The sequence below is a fragment of the Euleptes europaea genome, chromosome 7 (assembly GCF_029931775.1).
Source record: "Euleptes europaea isolate rEulEur1 chromosome 7, rEulEur1.hap1, whole genome shotgun sequence".
In the NCBI taxonomy this organism is placed as follows: Eukaryota; Metazoa; Chordata; class Lepidosauria; order Squamata; family Sphaerodactylidae; genus Euleptes; species Euleptes europaea.
This window is the reverse complement of record NC_079318.1, coordinates 64271667-64289596: the sequence shown is the minus strand read 5'-3', so window position 1 is coordinate 64289596 and position 17930 is coordinate 64271667. Positions and strand designations below refer to the sequence as shown.

At 41.6% G+C, this 17930-nt stretch overlaps 1 protein-coding gene across 3 annotated transcripts in view; it reads left to right on the top strand.

Moving 5' to 3' along the window:
• The window catches only part of FBXO11 (F-box protein 11), a 122235-nt gene that overhangs the window by 45077 nt on the left and 59228 nt on the right, over positions 1 to 17930 (top strand). For all 3 annotated transcript variants that reach the window (XR_008933413.1, XM_056853703.1, XM_056853702.1), the window contains exon 2: positions 12765 to 12892. Coding sequence is in view for 2 of the 3 variants with exons in the window: in XM_056853703.1 (XP_056709681.1) it covers positions 12765 to 12892 (128 nt within the window). In the remaining variant the exon portion in view is untranslated. The remainder of the gene's footprint in view (positions 1 to 12764; positions 12893 to 17930) is intronic.

Genomic DNA, 17930 nt, shown 5'->3' with positions numbered 1-17930 from the left:
AGTCCACACCAACTGGAGATTCTGCAGAAAAGAGAACATGTCCTTGACTCTAATTGCCATCCTTGAAGCAAAGCATGGTCCCAGCAACCTGTTCTGGGGTCAGTCCTACATCCAGGAGAGCCTCATACAACTTTACAGACGCTAGTCTGTCCGGTTGGGAAGTGTCATTGCACGACCATCTTGGCCAAGGCTCCTGGACGCTGCAGAAGATGATGAACATAAATGAATTAGAACTCAGAGCCGTCAGAAAAGCACTCATCTACTTTCAACCAGACCTCAAGGGACAACACTTACTTATCAAGATGGACAAAGCCCATATCAGCAGGCAGGAGGGTTCGAGATCATCCACCCTGCACAAAGAGGCTCAACTCATCCTTTCCTGGGCTGAGAAACATCTGCGGTCAATCTTAGCAGAACACATTCAGGGTTCCCTGAACACTCAGCCAGACTGGTTAAGCAGAAAGACAATTGACAGGAATGAATGGACCCTCAAGCAGGAGATCGTCCAACAAATTGCCACCAGGTTTGGGACCCCGAAGGTGGACCTTTTTGTTTCAGCATCCAATCATCAAGTACCAATATTATTTTCCAGATACCATCATCCTCAGTCAGAACAAGTGGATGCCCTAACCTTTCTGTTACCCAAAGACTTTCTGTATGCCTTCCTACTGGTCCCTGTAATACCAAAAGTCCTACAAAAGATACATCAGGAGAAGGAGAAGGTGATCTTTGTGGCCCCAGAGTGGCCTCACAGGCAATGGCTTCCATCCTTAGTGGAGCGTTCGATAGAGACACTTTGGAACATACCAGTCAGCCCTGCCTTGCTGTTTAACAGCAGTCACCTCTGCTTGGAGAGTGTCAGAGTGGGAGCCTTGTCCATCAGAAAAGGACTATGCATTTTTCATCGGGACAAGGTTGTTCTTAGTCCGGACCCAACCTTCGTATCCAAAGTGAACACTTTGTTCCATAGACAGCAGGAGCTACAACTGCCCTCCTTCTGTCCACATCCAAAACACCAAAAGGAGTGGCACAAGTCATATGTAAAATGTACTCTTAAAATATATTTAAACCGCACAGAGGGTTTAAGAACGACAGACACACTCTTTATTTTGCTTACAGCACCTAATAAAGGGAAGAAACTATCTAGACCTGCTATCAGCAGTGCCATCCAACAGTGTATTGTGGAAGCATACAGAGCAAGCAAGCTACGGTACTGGAAGGCATTACATCATAGTCAGTCTGCAGTGCGGCCACTACAGCAGCTTTTGATAGACAGGCCTCTGTTGATGAAATTTATAGGGCGGCTACATGGTCGTCGATCTCAACCTTTGTCCGACACTACCGCCTCAATGTCTGTTCTTCGGCTGAAGCAGCATTCGGGAGAAGAGTGCTACAATCAGTAGTGGAAGAGGATTAATCCCACCAGAAAAGGTCAAGCTCTGGAAGATCCTGACTTTCAAGTTGCTAACTTGTTTACTTACCATTAAGGTTCCTTCTGCTCTCAGGCAAGGAGGGCATCTTGCCCACCCTGGGTGAAGAATGATTATTACAAGGTGGAGTGATGACAACAACAACCCCAAATAGAGGAGAAGACCAAGACCAGTAAATATGGGAATCCTTTCACCTACCTGATGTGAAGTTAAGACAGCCAAGAGGTGACCACAGTCCTACATCATTGTCTCTATTCATGCTCTTGTTTCCTCCTTGTTCTTTTCTATTCAAGTTTACATGTTTTTTCACTGCTGTTACTTCTATCTATAGTTATATACCGTAGTTAAGGTTAATTATTGTATGGTCCCTTATGACTAGGGTTGCCAACTGCCAGGTAGTAGCAGGAGATCTCCTGCTAATTCAACTGATCTCCAGCCAATAGAGATCAGTTCACCTGCAGAAAAATGGCTGCTTTGGCAAGTGAACTCTATGGCACTGAAGTCCCTCCCCAAACCCCGCCCTCTTCAGGCTTCGCCCCCAAAATCTCCCGCCGGTTGCGAAGAGGGACCTGGCAACCCTATTTATGACACTGAGTTGGCTCAGATAGTCATGAAACTGAGGTGATTCCAGCCAAGTAGATAGGAAGAGGAAATCAGATCCTGCCTCCCTGGGCAACCAATAGGAATCACCCAAATGTCAAGGTGCCCTCCTTGCCTCAGAGCAGAAGGAACCTTCGCGGTAAGTAAACAAGGTTCGTTTATCTCTTTCCTTGAAAACTTTAAGGAGTTGCCGAAGTTGATTGTAATGTCATGGCACTTTACACACATACTGTAGAAACAACGTCTGTAGTAATTGTTTGTTCAATTGACCTTTATGATGCAAATTTTCCCTCAGTCTGTTATAATTTAAGAGCCTATGGCTGCATAACTTTAATGGAAGTAAGCTTCACTGAATAAAATGGAACTACTGAGCAGGGTAAATTTGATTTAATGGTTTTCTACATAAAGACTCATTTCTGGTGGTATAATCTTAATATTTACAACCAGATGAAGGTTTCATTTTTAGAATAATAAATTTTCAGATTAGTTTTACAGTTATACCAAAAATACTGATTTATTAGAAACAACAATAGATAGTTCATGTTGCAATAATTTCATACTTATCTCCAGTTTCATTTGGGCCACCAGACCTTGCGTTTCGTTACAGTGTTTGCATTTTGCATACATGCCTGCCTTACCTATAGGCAGAAGAATTTCATTAAAATATTTCCAAACCACAGGCTATACACACAAAGCTCCCAAGATTTATGGAGTATTGTGCTCAAAAGGTTTCACCTTCCATTTTTACTGCTTGCCCCTCCCTCCTCATTCTTAGCTTCTTGTGCAGATCTATTCCACTCCAGATAATCTTCTATTTATTGAACTGCTTGAAATTTAGCACTTAAGAGGTAAGGGATTGATTCTGTGTGCATAGATTTGCAAAGGAACAATGGGATTAAGGTATTTTTCTCAACTCTGTATGTTTAACATTTTTATTGTGAAGAAGAGGCATGTTACCTATGCGGACAAAAATTCAGAGGTTTGAGAACTGCAAAACCAAGCTTCTGTGATAACATCTTCTAGGTGAAAAAATTGTCCAGAATAATCTTACAGAAACCTCTGGAAGAGCATGATATTGTGAATAAATTAGTGGAATTCATGTAGCAAAAAATTTAAACATTTCATGACTATACCATCTCATGCTACATAATTAAAAACTAATCCTTATTTCATGATTAATAACCTTTGGACTGTAATGTATCTTAAATGGAAAACTATTTAAATTATCGGTTCTAGCAGGTTATTCCGGTTGTGTGACCGTGGTCTTGGTATTTTCTTTCCTGACGTTTCGCCCACAGCTGTGGCAGGCATCTTCAGAGGAGTAACACTGAAGGACAGTGTCTCTCAGTGTCAAGTGTGTAGGAAGAGTAATATATAGTCAGAAGGGGGTTGGGTTTGAGCTGAGTCATTGTCCTGCAAAGTATTGAAGGTAATGTGCTAATCATTGTCCTGTAAGTATCAAGATAATGTGCTAATGAGGGTGTGGTATGTTAATATGGAACCATTGTATCGTGAAGTGATATGTTAACATGTGGACTCCAAAGCTAATCCGCATGGCTATTGTGGACTATTGTGGATTCCACATGTTAACATATCACTTCAGGATACAATGGTTCCACATTAACATACCACACCCTCATTAGCACATTATCTTGATACTTACAGGACAATGATTAGCACATTACCTTTAATACTTTGCAGGAGAATGACTCAGCTCAAACCCAACCCCCTTCTTACTATATATTGCTGTTCCTACACACTTGACTCTGAGAGACACTGTCCTTCAGTGTTACTCCTCTGAAGATGCCTGCCACAGCTGTGGGCGAAACGTCAGGAAAGAAAATACCAAGACCACGGTCACACAACCCGGATAACCTGCAAGAACCGATGAACTCTGACCGTGAAAGCCTTCGACAATATTTAAATTATCTTTAGATAGATTTTTCCTCAAAAAATTTCCTATTAAAAAATTCGATTTAAATTTTAAAAATCCTGTTTTTCTTAATTTTTTTTTTTTTTACATCATTGATTTTTATCCATCCAGTCACTGTGTAAAACAAGACTCTGGACAAAATGGACTTCTAGTCTTATCCAGCAGGTCACCTTTTAATGTTCTTATATAGCTAGGTCTGTGTCTTCATTCATAATGCTTTGGAGAGCTGCTGTAATTGTAGTTAGTGGTAGTGGGCTAAATGGAGCAATGATCTGATTTGATCATAGAATGCAGTTTTGTATGTTCCATATGTGAATTAGAACAATAGTTAACAAATTTAATATGTGGTAGCAAAATGTGTGTTCTCTTACTGAGATCTATTCAGGAACTTGAGTTAGACTTTTAGAAAACTTGAATACTCAAATTGGAACACAGATGACTGTAATGTCTTTGCCTTCTGCAGATTTTCATTTCTTATTGAAACTTTTGGAGACTCTTCATGGTTTGTATATAATGTTATCCTTGTGTTTAGATGAGTTAATCTATAATAGCTTGGCATGCAATAAAATTCAGCAAAAATGTCCAGCATTTTGTGGTGATTGTTCTTACAAAGTAAGAGCTTGAACTCAAACAGAGGTTCAAGGTTTTTAAGTAGTTTATTAATTTTAATTATTTTGTGTTGTTGCATGTTTTACTTTGTGAGCCACATCCAGCAGGTTCTCTGGAGAGGCAGCATATGCATTTTCTAAAAAAATAAATAAGCTCCAGCAATACCTGTTAAATTTCAAAGTTATGGGATATATTTGGGTGACTGGGAGGGGAAACATTTGAAAATTGGAAAAACCTGTAACAGTTGTGCTAGTGATCGGTTATGCACTCTTAGGGCTGAATCATTACTCTAATTATTTTTAATGCCAGCCATCACACAGCTATAAATTATCTGGGTGGTCTAAAGCCAATCACTTTGTGCTTTGCCTTAGTTTTTACTCTGAAGAACAGGAATAATGACCTCTCTTACAATGGTGTTATGAGGGCAAAACAAAACTTGTAAAGAGTGTTGTATTCATGACTTGTCTGTTTACTCTGGGTGTAGACTTTTGCATTTATGTAGTCTTTAGTTAGTAGATCAGTTTTGAAATTAATTAAAGGGATAGATGGTTCTACTGATGTTCTACAGAGTAAAGATAGTGTGGTAGATGACACTACTGTTCTGATTGCTGAGTAACCATCAAATTGGGGCTAGTGTTATAAGGAGGTGACCCAACATGTCATCTCATGTGCAAAATTTTGCAGGGAGGTGAATCTCCTGTTCTGCCAGCCAGATAGATGCCTACTATCAGCCACACAACTGCCATCATCACCAAGGAGCAAGAGCCCCAAACCTCTTTAAAAATAGTGTAGTAAACCATGCATGTCACTGACCAAACTTCCATGAGGCTCATTGTTTCACAAGAGTTCACTCTGAATTTCTGGTTGCCTGTTACTAGGACAACAAAAACGGTGACTGAAATCAAGAAGCCTTTTGGGATATGTTGGGCTTGCTGGGGCAAAAAAAGTAAGAATTATCTCATCTGGGGGGCAGATTTGGCAGCAGTAGTGGTGATTAGGTGGGAGGGCAATGGTGGTGGTAAGGCAAGGTGATGGTGGCACCTGTTGCAACTACCTCAGACCGTGAAAGATTTTGTGCTGCCAGTGATGGAAATACTTAAATTTAAACTATATATATGATTTATGGAAATTCTGTCTCTGAAAATATTGTATTAGAACCTGAAGTAAAGCAGAGGTTCAGTTTAAATTATTGTTCAGCTATTAGGGATTGCTTTGTAGCTCAAATGAGTCAGTCAGGCTACAATCCTATGCACACTTACATTGGAGTAAGTCCCATGGAATAAAATGGGACTTCTAAGTTAACATGCCTAGAATTGGACGCTGTCACAGGAAATGTCAGTATCAAGCTTGCTAATTTTGCAAAAATAAATTTTGTTGCCTCTGATTACCATAATATAGTGACTATCAAATGGTAGGGTCAAAAGAAACCTTTTTGGGTACTGAACTGTTCATGATGTGTGCCCTGAGTCTCTGAATATAGGGAGTACAACAGCATTTGTGGGATACCTACATTTGCCCTTATCAGATGCCAGTAAAAATAGTTCAGAGAGTTTGTTGTATGTGTACTGAAGGCAGGTAATTTACAAAGCATTTCATGCCTTTTAAAATTATTATTTTTAACTACAATAAAGACTTGCAGTCTCCCAGTGCTGTGAATTCAATTCGTACCTTGTCTGATTTTGGCAACAATAAAAATAGTTTCCTGGATGTATATTAATTTGTTTTCATCATGTGGGGACACCAAAAGGCAGGGTCTGGAATTTTGGTTGATACCAGCTTGGCCTGTTGAACATGTATTAGATATCTAGTTGTGAAGAAGTTGTTTCTTTAATGGGCTAAGAGACTCATTAAGAATAGCAAAGACTGATTTTTTTAATATCCCCCAATGCAGGATTGCAAGGAGTACATTTTAAAATCTGAATTTAACACAAACACATCAAAATCTATGCTTATCAGGGCATATAAAATCTATAATCCAAAACAAATCAATTAAAAAAAATAAAGTTTCAGATATGACTTTGTTGTCTTCTAAAAATAACCTGGTTTAAAAAGAAATAGCTTAATACTGAATTCATGACCATATTGTTAATGTATTTTCCTCATAAAAAGTAACTGAGGGAAATAACATCTTTATCAGTTATTGTATAGCACAATAGTTCGTGTATTTATAAGTGTGGCTTGATGTCAGACATAATTACTACAGTAGGTCATCTATTGCATATGTTTATTATGGGCCTTCTATTGTATTCAGCCTCTGGCCAAGGCATCACAGATTCTAGGATCCAGGTGATGCCATTCTTCTGTGTCTCACCAGAATTATCCACTGAATTCTCCTAGGTGATATTTGTATGCTTACTTGAAATCTGGAATGTATTAAATTTCAAATTATGAATATTCTACAATGGATCCATGACCAACTGTTCGAGAACACAGTCATTGTGGATGTTTATAAACATTTTTATCTGTTTGGCTTGACTGGAACATGCATTTATCCAGACAATATGAGGGTAGCTAAAGTCTCTCATTATTACTACTTCATCACTTTTGCATGCTTCCCTGATTTCATTTCTAGATCACCCTGAACCTTTTGGTCAGGGGGCCGATAGAACATCCCCGGTACTAAATTATCTTTGCGGCCCAGAATTGTCACCCACAAGGATTCTGTGGACGAGTCTGCCCTTTTTATGGTTTCTAGTGTATTAGATACTATGCCTTCCTTGATATACATAGCAACAACCCCTTCAATATACCCTTCCCTGTCATTTCTGTAGAGTTTGTAACCATAGATGACCATATCCCACTGGTTCTCTCCTCTCCACCAGGTTTCTGTAATGCTCACTATATGTAACTTGAAGGGATGCAGAACAGAAAAGTCTTCACCTGATGACAGAAGTCAGTGGTAGAGGGGGAGAACCAGATCTCACTGTGGAGGGAATTCCATAATTTTGGTGCCACGACTGAGAACACCCAGTCTCAGGATGTCACCTATCTAACTTCAGATGGTGAAGGTACCTGAAACAAGGCCTCTGACAAGTGACCATAGGGGTCTGGGTAGGTTCATCTAGAAGTAGACAGTCCTTAAGGTGTGTTTATTGCTATCACAAAATTTAATCCTAATCTCTTCACAGTTATTCATAATTTATGCATTTTTCCCCTTCATTTATAGTCCATCTTTCTGAACAGTGCAATAACAGAAAACATACAACCAACACTGAATAAAACAGGATTACAAAATTAGGGAATAAGTGAGTGAAAACTGTGTATATACAAATAGTATATATAAATAATGTAACAATGGAATTGCAAAATTGGCGAGCAATGCAATAAACAGAGTAATATATACAAGGAACAAAGCACTGAAAACTTTTAAAACTTATTTACTTCATTTGCACCTCACCTTTCTCTCCAGTGGGGACTAAAATATCTTACATTGTTCTTTTCTCCATTATATCCTCCCAACACCACCACCCAGTGAGGTAAGGTTAAACTGGGTGCATGTGACTGGCCCAAGGACACCCAGCAACCTTCTGTGGCAGAGTGGGGATTTGAACCTGAGGCTCCTAGATCCTAGTCTGATACTAGGAACTTTACACCATTCAATGGTGGTTAATGATTTCATTTCTTAAACAGTGGCTTTTTATGCTGGCTCCCATATTCAATTAAATGGAGCTTTTTAAAGCAACAAAGGAATTATGATAAATTGGGGAGAATTTAGGCTAGGACTAAAGGGTTAGCTTTTTGTTGAAGTGATGACAACCATGATTACCCCTGTATTTATTGGTATACTGCAGCACTTTCAACAAGGCCCTTCATAGCCTAGGATCCATGTATCTGCAGGACGGCATCTCAGTATCCTCCACTGTGGCAGCTTTATCATTTGATCTAAAGCTTCTGCCACTCTGCAAATAAGTATGACTGATAGCTGCTGGACCTTCCCGCTGCTACTTCTCTCCAGAAAATGTATCACCTTTCCTCCCAGTTCTCATTTTGGAGGCTCATTTGGGAATCTGTTTGCCACAGGATACCTTGTTCTGGTGTATTGATCATCTTTCATTTTCTTATTTGTCTAGGTTACATCTGGGATTTGAAATGTGTATACCGAAAATGTATATGTTGCATTATTCCCCCCCTTCTTTTAACTGGTATATGTTTTCTGTTGCCCCACCCCTCTCATTGCACCAAAACATTTTCTATTTTTAGTGCAATAATGGGAGTTTATTATAGTACACACAGATATGTGGTTTTACACACAGCTCAGGAAAAATTCAGAGATGAATTTTTAACTCCCCCTCCCAATTTGAACATTGGGAATATTGGAAAAACTTGAAAAAATCCCTTTCTGAATAATAAGTGAAACAGTTTTAAATTAGTATTTGAAAATAATACTGTTAACAAGCTAATTCATCCTACTGCTAAAATTCCCTTGGATCCAAGGTTTGGAGTTAATAACTTACAATAGTATTGCCACTGATTTTGACTAGTTAGGAAAGTACTTCCAAATGTTACAGAATACAGCACATCTTCAGAGATTTAGCCCAGGAGTGCAGTCTATGAGTTTGCAAAGGATATTGTTTTCTGAAACATACTAAGACCTTTGTACAACACAGTCAAAGTTCACACATAATGACAAACCTTATCTGTGATTACAGGATCAAGCCAAGTGGGATCCTTAGGCTCACCCCCCTAGCCTTCTCTTTGTTCCTGGCTCAGGAACTGATCATTTCCACTTTTTCTGCAAATTATAGTTTATTCTTATGCCCAAACCACCAACTGTTGAATTCCTTACAAACCAGCATTCCAAACTCAGGTTTAATTCTGATTTGGAGGGAGGAGGGAACAAATCATAGTTTGTGGTTTGACTTGACAAAATGCCATGCTAGTGATTAATTTCTGAGCCATTATAAGAGGAGGGGGTAGAGAGTATAGAGGCTGGAGAACACTTGAAGTTGATAGCTATAATGGAACAGTGAACCTTGTCACTTGCTTTGGATTCTTCTGTCTTCAGTATCTAGAATCAACTCAACTCTTTATTTCGATACAAGATCAGTTCTGAATAAAATTAAAATGTTAAAATAATAAAATATGGTGATGATTCTGGGAAAGATGGTTTGTAGAGGGGGAGGAAGAATCATCTATGGGGTGAGATTTTCAGTCAGCCATTTACAAATCCCACAAGACGGAAGACAAATTTGGCTGCTTAGGTTGTTATCTCCCGAGAGCAGTCTGCTAAGAGAAGGGAAACTTTAGATTCTTCAGATCTCCCAGGAAAAGTTGACAAAACGGGGAGAATATCTAGTAAAATTAAATCAATAAATGTTTGAAAGGGTATGTTCAATGAATAAATAAAATCAAGAAGCATGTTTCAATTAGTTCCATTTTTTTCAAGACTGTGAAGCCCAAAGTGAAAGTTCAGAATCGAATTCAGAATCTTTGACCTGACTTTATTGAGAGAAATACTAATGCTATGCTAGTTTTTACAAGGCTGTCTTATTTACAGATGTAGAGTAGAATATAAACAAATTAAATAAATAATGGTTCAGGGTGGATAATTTTGTGTATGATAAACCTTTAATGAGTTCAGTGTTTGTATGGTTTCTTTATGTTATTTGGATACTTATTTTCAAAGCCTATTTTTCCCCCTAAAAATAGATGCTTTTTCTGATTTATGTATGCTGCTGCTAAAGTGTATGATCTGACGAGAATCCAGAGATCTGCGTTAGGTAAAAGAGCTGCAAAGGGCCTGGCATGCCCAGTAGGGATATCTTTACTGTGATGTGGCATACCCCAGTGTTTTATCAGATCAGTTTAACACTTTCCACCTGCTGTTTCAATACAGGTTTGTCATGAGGGAAAGCAGGCTGTTTTTGAGAAGCAAATTGCCCCAAAGTTGAGCCAGCGTGGTGTAGTGGTTAAGAGCGGTGGACTGTAATCTGGAGAACCGGATTTGATTCCTCACTCGTCTACATGAGCTGTGGATGCTAATCTGGTGAACTGGGTTGGTTTCTCCACTCCCATATGAAGCCAGCTGGGTGACCTCGAGCTAGACACAGCTCTCTTAGAGCTCTCTCAGCCCCACCTACCTCACAGGGTGTCTATTGTGGGGAGGGGAAGAGGAGGTGATCATAAGCCGGGATGTTTCTTCCTTAAGTGATAGAGAAAGTCGGCATATTAAAACCAACCCTTCTTCTTCCTCCTCCTTTTCTTCCTTCTCCTTCTTAAATGGAAAAAGAAGTAGAATTCTTTAGGAGTGTTGAAGTCAATTGTTACGAGGGCTGGATATGACATAAATGTCACTTAGTTGGGCTGGGCCATGCCTCGCCAGCCTAGATTGAGAGTGGGGGGGGGGATTGGCTGCCTTGGCTGGCTTGCAGGCTGGATAAGAGCTCTCAAGGGGCTGGATCTGGCCCCCGGGCCTTATGTTTGACACCCCTGATCTAGGCCATTATTTCTGAACCTGGAAAATAAAGTATTTTTTGTTTGTTTACAGTAGTATTCCTGAGCCTGACTTCTATTTTATTTTTCCAACTAGCAAAACTAATATCTTTGCAACTCTATATTGCATACTAGGTGTATTTGTCACTATTAATTGAATAAAACTGATGTCTACTTAATAATTATCAAAAGTCCAGTTTTTTTCTGTTTACGGCTGAAGGCTTGTGTATACTTATCCAGGCAAAACCGTATTCAATAAAATGGGACTTCTTAGTAAACGTGCATAAGCTTCCTCTTTTAGAAGGCGCACTAGATAAAGCAATTAATCAAGGAGGCTTACTAGTTAAACTAAAATGCTAGGCAGTTCTTCATGTATTTGTTCCTGTTCTAAAGTTACTATATGAACACCAATATAGCAGTTAATTGCAGATCTCTTGCTATGGAGAAAAGTGATAATTATTTCTCCCTTTTCCACCTTCTTTGTGAAATACGTGATTCAAGTGTGTAACTGGCAAGTAAGTAGAAGGCCAGCAATCAAATTACAGTGCAGCAGTAAGAAAACTTCCCTAGGAGTAACCTCCATTTTATAGACCTGAATATGATTCTGAGTGAAGCTGTTTAGGATTGCACTGTTACTCTTTCAGATCCTAAGTAGGCAGTCTGCATTGTGCATGCCACAAATGACAGAGGCAGGAGGGTTTTGTAGCACACTTTAACCAAGTGCTGGAAAGACCATAGAACATGTCCTTTATCATAGAACCAAGGTCTCTGTTTTTTCCAGGATGTTCTTGGCTATGTTATTTCATGCTTAGTAGATTATTACAGTCCATCCTTCTGAGGTCGGTAAAATGAGTACCCAGCTCGCTGGGGGTAAAGGGAAGATGACTGGGAAAGGCACTGGCAAACCAACCCCGTAAACAAAGTCTGCCTAGTAAACGTCCGGATGTGACGTCACCCCATGGGTCAGGAATGCCCCGGTGCTTGCACAGGGGACCTTTACCTTTAGATTATTACAGTAGAGGCAAAATCACTCCAAGATAGCGGGGATGATAAGGGCTGGATATATACTGTAGTGAACGGGGTCCCCAACACTCACCAAGTGTTTTTAGGAAGTGGGTGGGGCCAGTTAGAGCTTTTGCCCCATATGACTTCTGATTGACTATTGGAGATTTGGGTGGCTGTGCAGATTTTTGTAAATGCTGCATTTGCAGCATCTGCCACCATAGCACAAGAATCTACACTGTGTTACTGAAGTTAGACTGTGCCAATCATTTTGTGGTTTGCTCCTCCTCGTGCGGCAGCCATTTTGTTGCTGCTCCCACTATGCCGTGACAGAATTCCAGATGTGCCTGCATTCTCAAAAAGGTTGGGGAGCCCCACTTTGATACATACTAAAGTGGCACTGTCTCATAAATGGCCCTGATTTGTGTCACACTTGCCACAAAAGATCTACACTACTGTTTTAAGGGAATCAAGGAGAATATTTTGTAATCCTGTTAACATGTTTACTAACTCAGGCTGGATAAAAAGACGACTGGTATTTTATTGATAGCTAATTACATTGATAATGCTACAGGGCTTTCCCCCCTGTAAACAGTCTTCACTGTGTTTAGGAGAACAATGTAACAATTTACATGTAAAATGAATCAAAAGTACACTTGAGTGGTGTTTTAATGTAAATATAAGACATTTATTTTGTTTAATCAGCTTAAATTATTTTATGCAATAATGTGACTAAGATGTGTGTGTTTGTTTGGCAGATGATGATGTACTTGCAGATATGGTTGCAGAAGAATCAGGTCCTGGTGCACAAAATAGTCCATACCAACTTCGCAGAAAAACTCTTTTACCTAAAAGAACAGCTTGCCCTACAAAGAGCAGCATGGAGGTATTTATAAAACAATCATGTGCTATTCCTTCTAAGTTGGTGCATAAAACAATGGCTATGAGTAGAGGTGTGCATCTGAAAAAACAAATCAGTATTTTTTGGATTATGATTTTGGGAATGGTTTCCACATCAGTATTCTGGATTATTTGGGTCCCCAGTACCATTGTAGGATTTGGTTCCAGGTTTTGTTTTGTTTTCCAGAATTTCAAAATTTTTCTGGTACATTATTCCCTATGGAAGATTCCTTTTAGGAGGGCTGGAATGGCTGTTTTTCAAGCAAATTACACCAAAATTTCAGTGAGCCTAGTCCTGCTTATCCACTAAAGTGCCCCTCCCAAGTTTCAAGCAAATTGGATCAAGGGGTCTATTTATGCAAGCGCCCTGGACAGGATGACCCCTATCCTCCAGTGTTTCCAGTAAGAAAAAACCCTCTATGCTTTCTCCTGGGCAGAGAAGCCGATAATGAATCACACAGGAACACCCACTGGCCAAAAGCCTTCAAAATGCAAATAGAACCAACATCAAAACACAGAATCCCAGCTGCACCACAGGCCAATGTGGCAAGCCCAACACAATATCAAACAGAGAATCCAAACCAAACCGGCAAGCCAGTACCAAGGAAGCTAACCAGTCTGGCAGGACACTGATGCACATGTGTTCTCCCTTCCCCCTCTCCCCCATCTCACATCACTTTCCCAAGGAAGGCTTCAAAAAGCGTGAGGGAGAGAGGTTTGGCTGCCAAAGTTCTCCAGTCTGTAGCCAGTGCCATCACTGACTTGTAGGAGGAGCCTCAGGAACTACAGCTGCCTTTTATAACTGGCACTCTTCTTCACACATGTATGGGCTTCGTTTTAGGTCAGGGGTGGGGAACCTTTTTTCCGCCAAGGGCCATTTGGATATTTATAACATCATTCGCAGGCCATACAAAATTATCAACTTAAAAATTAGCCAACCAATATGTTTCTCCATGGCCTGGGTGGGAAAGGGTTAACACAGTTTCTTGGGCGGTCCTAGCAGCTCCATAGCTAACGACTCTTCTGCAGGGGGGGGGGAAAGGTTCCTTTTCTCAGCAAAACAAACTCACATCTGCCTTGAATAGAGGCTATTCCTGTCCGCAGGAGGGTGCGGATCACCAGTCTTTGATCCTTCTGAGCTAGAGATCTGCCAGGACCCACGAAGGGCCAGACCAAATGATTTCGTGGGCCTTAAACGGCCCCCGGGCCTGACGTTCCCTACCCCTGTTTTAGGTACTTTTGTGGGGTTTGTTTGTTTTGTGGGGTTTAATTGAGATACTTGTCATTACTTTCCCAACATTTCTTGTTCCAATGATACCTGTTGGTTTTTCTCGCTCAGAGGGAGAAGGGCATCTTCATTATGGGTGTTTCCTTTTCCTCTTATCTCGGGAGGCAGGAACCAAATATTTAAATTTTTCTGACCTCTGAGGGTAAACGCCCCCTTGTGATCAGTTCTATTTCCTGCCTTGAACGGGAGAGCAGCCTTCTAGCAGCTCTCTGCTACAGAAATAATAGAGAAACCTTAACCTTACTTATTAGACCTAAAAATATTCTTATTTTAACAAACCTAAACTTAACCTAACTAATCTACTACTCAATTCTATTTACTGTCTTAATTTTCTGCCTATTCTCCTCAGAAGAGTCTTTTCCCGCCAAAAAAAAAAAAAAAAAAAAAAATTGGCGGATCGGCATCAGGACAGCTATATAGCGCCTGCCAATTTAGACCCTAGCCTGCTAGTGGCCTTACCACTACAATTAGATGAACCCTCGGACAGTCACTCTGGTGACCTGAGGACCAAAACTCAAAAGGGAAAGGCAAAAGCGGCAAGAACGGCGCAGGCAAGTACAAACGGCTTGGCTCGACCGCTAACAAGCGCGCCAAATGCCTGCTGCAAAACGCACGCTGCTCTGCCGCGCCTGAAAGACGCGACTGCCAGATCGCAACAGAAAGCGGCCGGGAGAAAACAGCGGCGGTAGCCGCTCCTCCCACACAGCATGAACGGGGGAAATGAAGGAGGCTGGCGGCTCGCCTTTTTGCCTCGCCCGCCGTGCTCCGTCCTTAGGCGGCTCGCCTATTGTTATTCAAGGACGGGAAGCAGCGGGAAGCAGCCAGGAGAACACAGCGGCTATAGCCACTTCTCCCACACTGCACAAACGGGGAAAATGAAGGAGGCTGGCGGCTCGCCTTTTTGCCTCGCAATGCTCCGTCCTCAGGCGGCTCGCCTATTATTATTCAAGGACGGGAAGCATCAACGGAGACATCGACTGCCGGTAAGGTGACTTCGCCCCCCCCCCTCATAGATGCAGCCTGTTTTACTCCTGTAAGTGCAGAGCTCTCCGCCCTGATTAAAAACGCCTTCTCAGATGGCTTAAGGGCAGTACAACCTCCTTATCCTGCCCCATCCATACAGGGATCGTAGGGATCACACCCTCCAGCACCACAAACAGTAATCTGATTGCTAAAAGGGCAGAATATCAGCCAAAGGCTGTGGCTCAGTGGCAGAGCGTCGGATTGGCATGCAGAGGGCCAATTCTGGTAGTAGGTGATGTGGAAGACCTCTACCTGAGATCCTGGTGAGCCAATCACCAGTCCAAGTAGTACCAAGAGAGTACGTGCTGGCCAGCCTAAGCAGCGCTGAAAGCTAATTCATGGTCACAAAATTGCCAATTGGTACCCAGACTGTCTATAGTATTTAACGCAGAAGATTTCCTTCTGCATTGGCATAAAAACCTAGCTACTCTTGATCTCTCAGAGGACTCAGAGTGGGAGAAAAGACTCCAGATAGGTTTGTGCCAGCGCTTGATTATTTCTAACTCTGTTGAAAGCAGAGCGGGAGAAACCAATGGCACCCATACAATGCTCCACAGCCTCTAGGAACCCTTTATATTTGGTTTATCGGTGCTTCTAAAATTCTAAAAGTGCCTTCAGTAGAATCACCTGTCACTGCCTTCACTCCCTCAACCTTGTTACATGGCCTTGCCATGATTAGGGACCCTACAGATAGGAAGGCAGAGTTAGCAGGCATAAATGCTCAGAGGCCTTGGCACTCACTATCAAGCGCTTCTATCACATCTGCCCTAGTATACAGAGCGGCAATAATTTGGACTAGGAAGTTATATCAATTTTTTCCACAGGAAGAAAGAAACGCCTTTACAGGAGTACCCATGTTTTTTTGAGAGTGGTATTCTTTCTAACTGATTCGAACTTCGATACCATGCCATATGCAGCTAGGACACTAGCCGCAGCATCAGATGCCAGAAGGGCATCCATGTTTTTTTTTTTTTTGAGAGTGGTATCCTTCCAGCTGATTCTACCTTAGATACCATGTCATCCATGTTTTCGAGAGTGGTATTCTTTCTAGCTGATTCCTCCTTAGATAACATGTCATATGCAGCTAGAACGCTAGCCACAGCCTCAGCTGCCAGAAAGGCTCTCTGGGTACGCCCCTGGCAAGCGGAGTATATAGATCAAAATTGGTTATTATGGGCTTCCTGTATCAGGGAAAGACCTTGCTTGGAGACAATTTGGTCCCCATATCAGTGGAGACCAAAGACAAGTTTCTACGCAAGGAATCCAAGGGATCACTCCCTCTATGTCCTTTCGTGCATACCACATACTTCAAAGATACAGACCTGATCAACCTAGAAACCACCGGAACCAGAATCGCAGCTCCTTTAGTAAAGGAGGACGATTCAATAAATCTCCAAAATCCTCCACCTTCCAGGGCAATAAAGGGGATAAACCCTACCGCCCAACCAAACAGTGACGCCAGCCACCAGTCAGTGGAAGGCAGGCTCAGCCTATTACACCGTCAGTGGTCACCTCCCAACCAGGCCTCTGGGTCACAAACATTATCTCACAAGGCTATCAGATAGAGTTTTTCTTACACTCCTTCACATCGACTAGTAATATCTCCAACATTCCCCCCCCCCCAAAAAAAAAAAATCCATAGAATTTCAGAGGCCTCTTAGACATCAAGGCGATGGAGCCAGTCTCACCATTAGAGCATACATTGGGAGTCTATTCAGTATTCTTTACTGTTCCCAACAAAGGCGGCGGATGGAAAGCCATCCTAGACCTCAAGTTTCTGAACAGATTATCCCATTAAAGCGCTTCAGGATGGAGACACTAAAGTCAGTCACACAGGTCCTCAGGGAAAAGCATTTTCTTACATTCTAATACACCCGGCACATTGTTGTTTCCTTCGGTTCCCGTACAAGGGACACCTCTTCCAATTCAGGGCCTTACGATTCGGGTTATCATCGCCCCTCCTCGAGTATTCACCAAAGTTCTGGACACACCAGTCACATCTCTGCACGAGGAGGGCGTGAGAATGCACCCTTCTCAGACAACATTCTGATTTGCGCAAGCTCAAACTAGCAGAGCATAGATCATTCAGAGAGAGTTCTGAAGAGGTTAACAGAACACGGGTCATAATCAACTTCAGAAAGACCCACTTAGTTCCATCCCAACGATTGAGAGAGATGGGGGATGGACATAGACACACTGACAAACTCCTTATACCTTCCAGTGGACATTTCATCTCTAGCAAAGAAAGCGATTAATTCCCGATCGCCTTCTCTAATGTCCCTGACCAAACTGAAGGGTCACATGTCTGCATGCATTCCCGCGGTTCAAGGGGCACGCTTATGATCAAGACCTCTTCAATGGTTCTTGAGGCCGTACCAAAGAGACATACCAAGGAAGAAGTGACAGAAATCTCATCCTGACCGATGAAGTCAGATCAAGACTAGTATGATGGTTTCAGTCTCAGAATTTGACGAAAGGAAGTTGGTATCTCCGTCCAACACCAATTCAAATCTTCACGGACGCGTGTCTATCAGGTTGGGAAGCCACACTCAAGGGACAATGGCTCAAGCAACATGGACTATCAAGAACAGAATCTTCACATCAGTGCCCTAGAAATCAGGACGATCCTCAGAAGCGACTACATTTTTCCTTGGGCCGAGTCCAACCTCTCATCAAAATCAGCAGAACATATTCAGGGCACAGTCAACATACA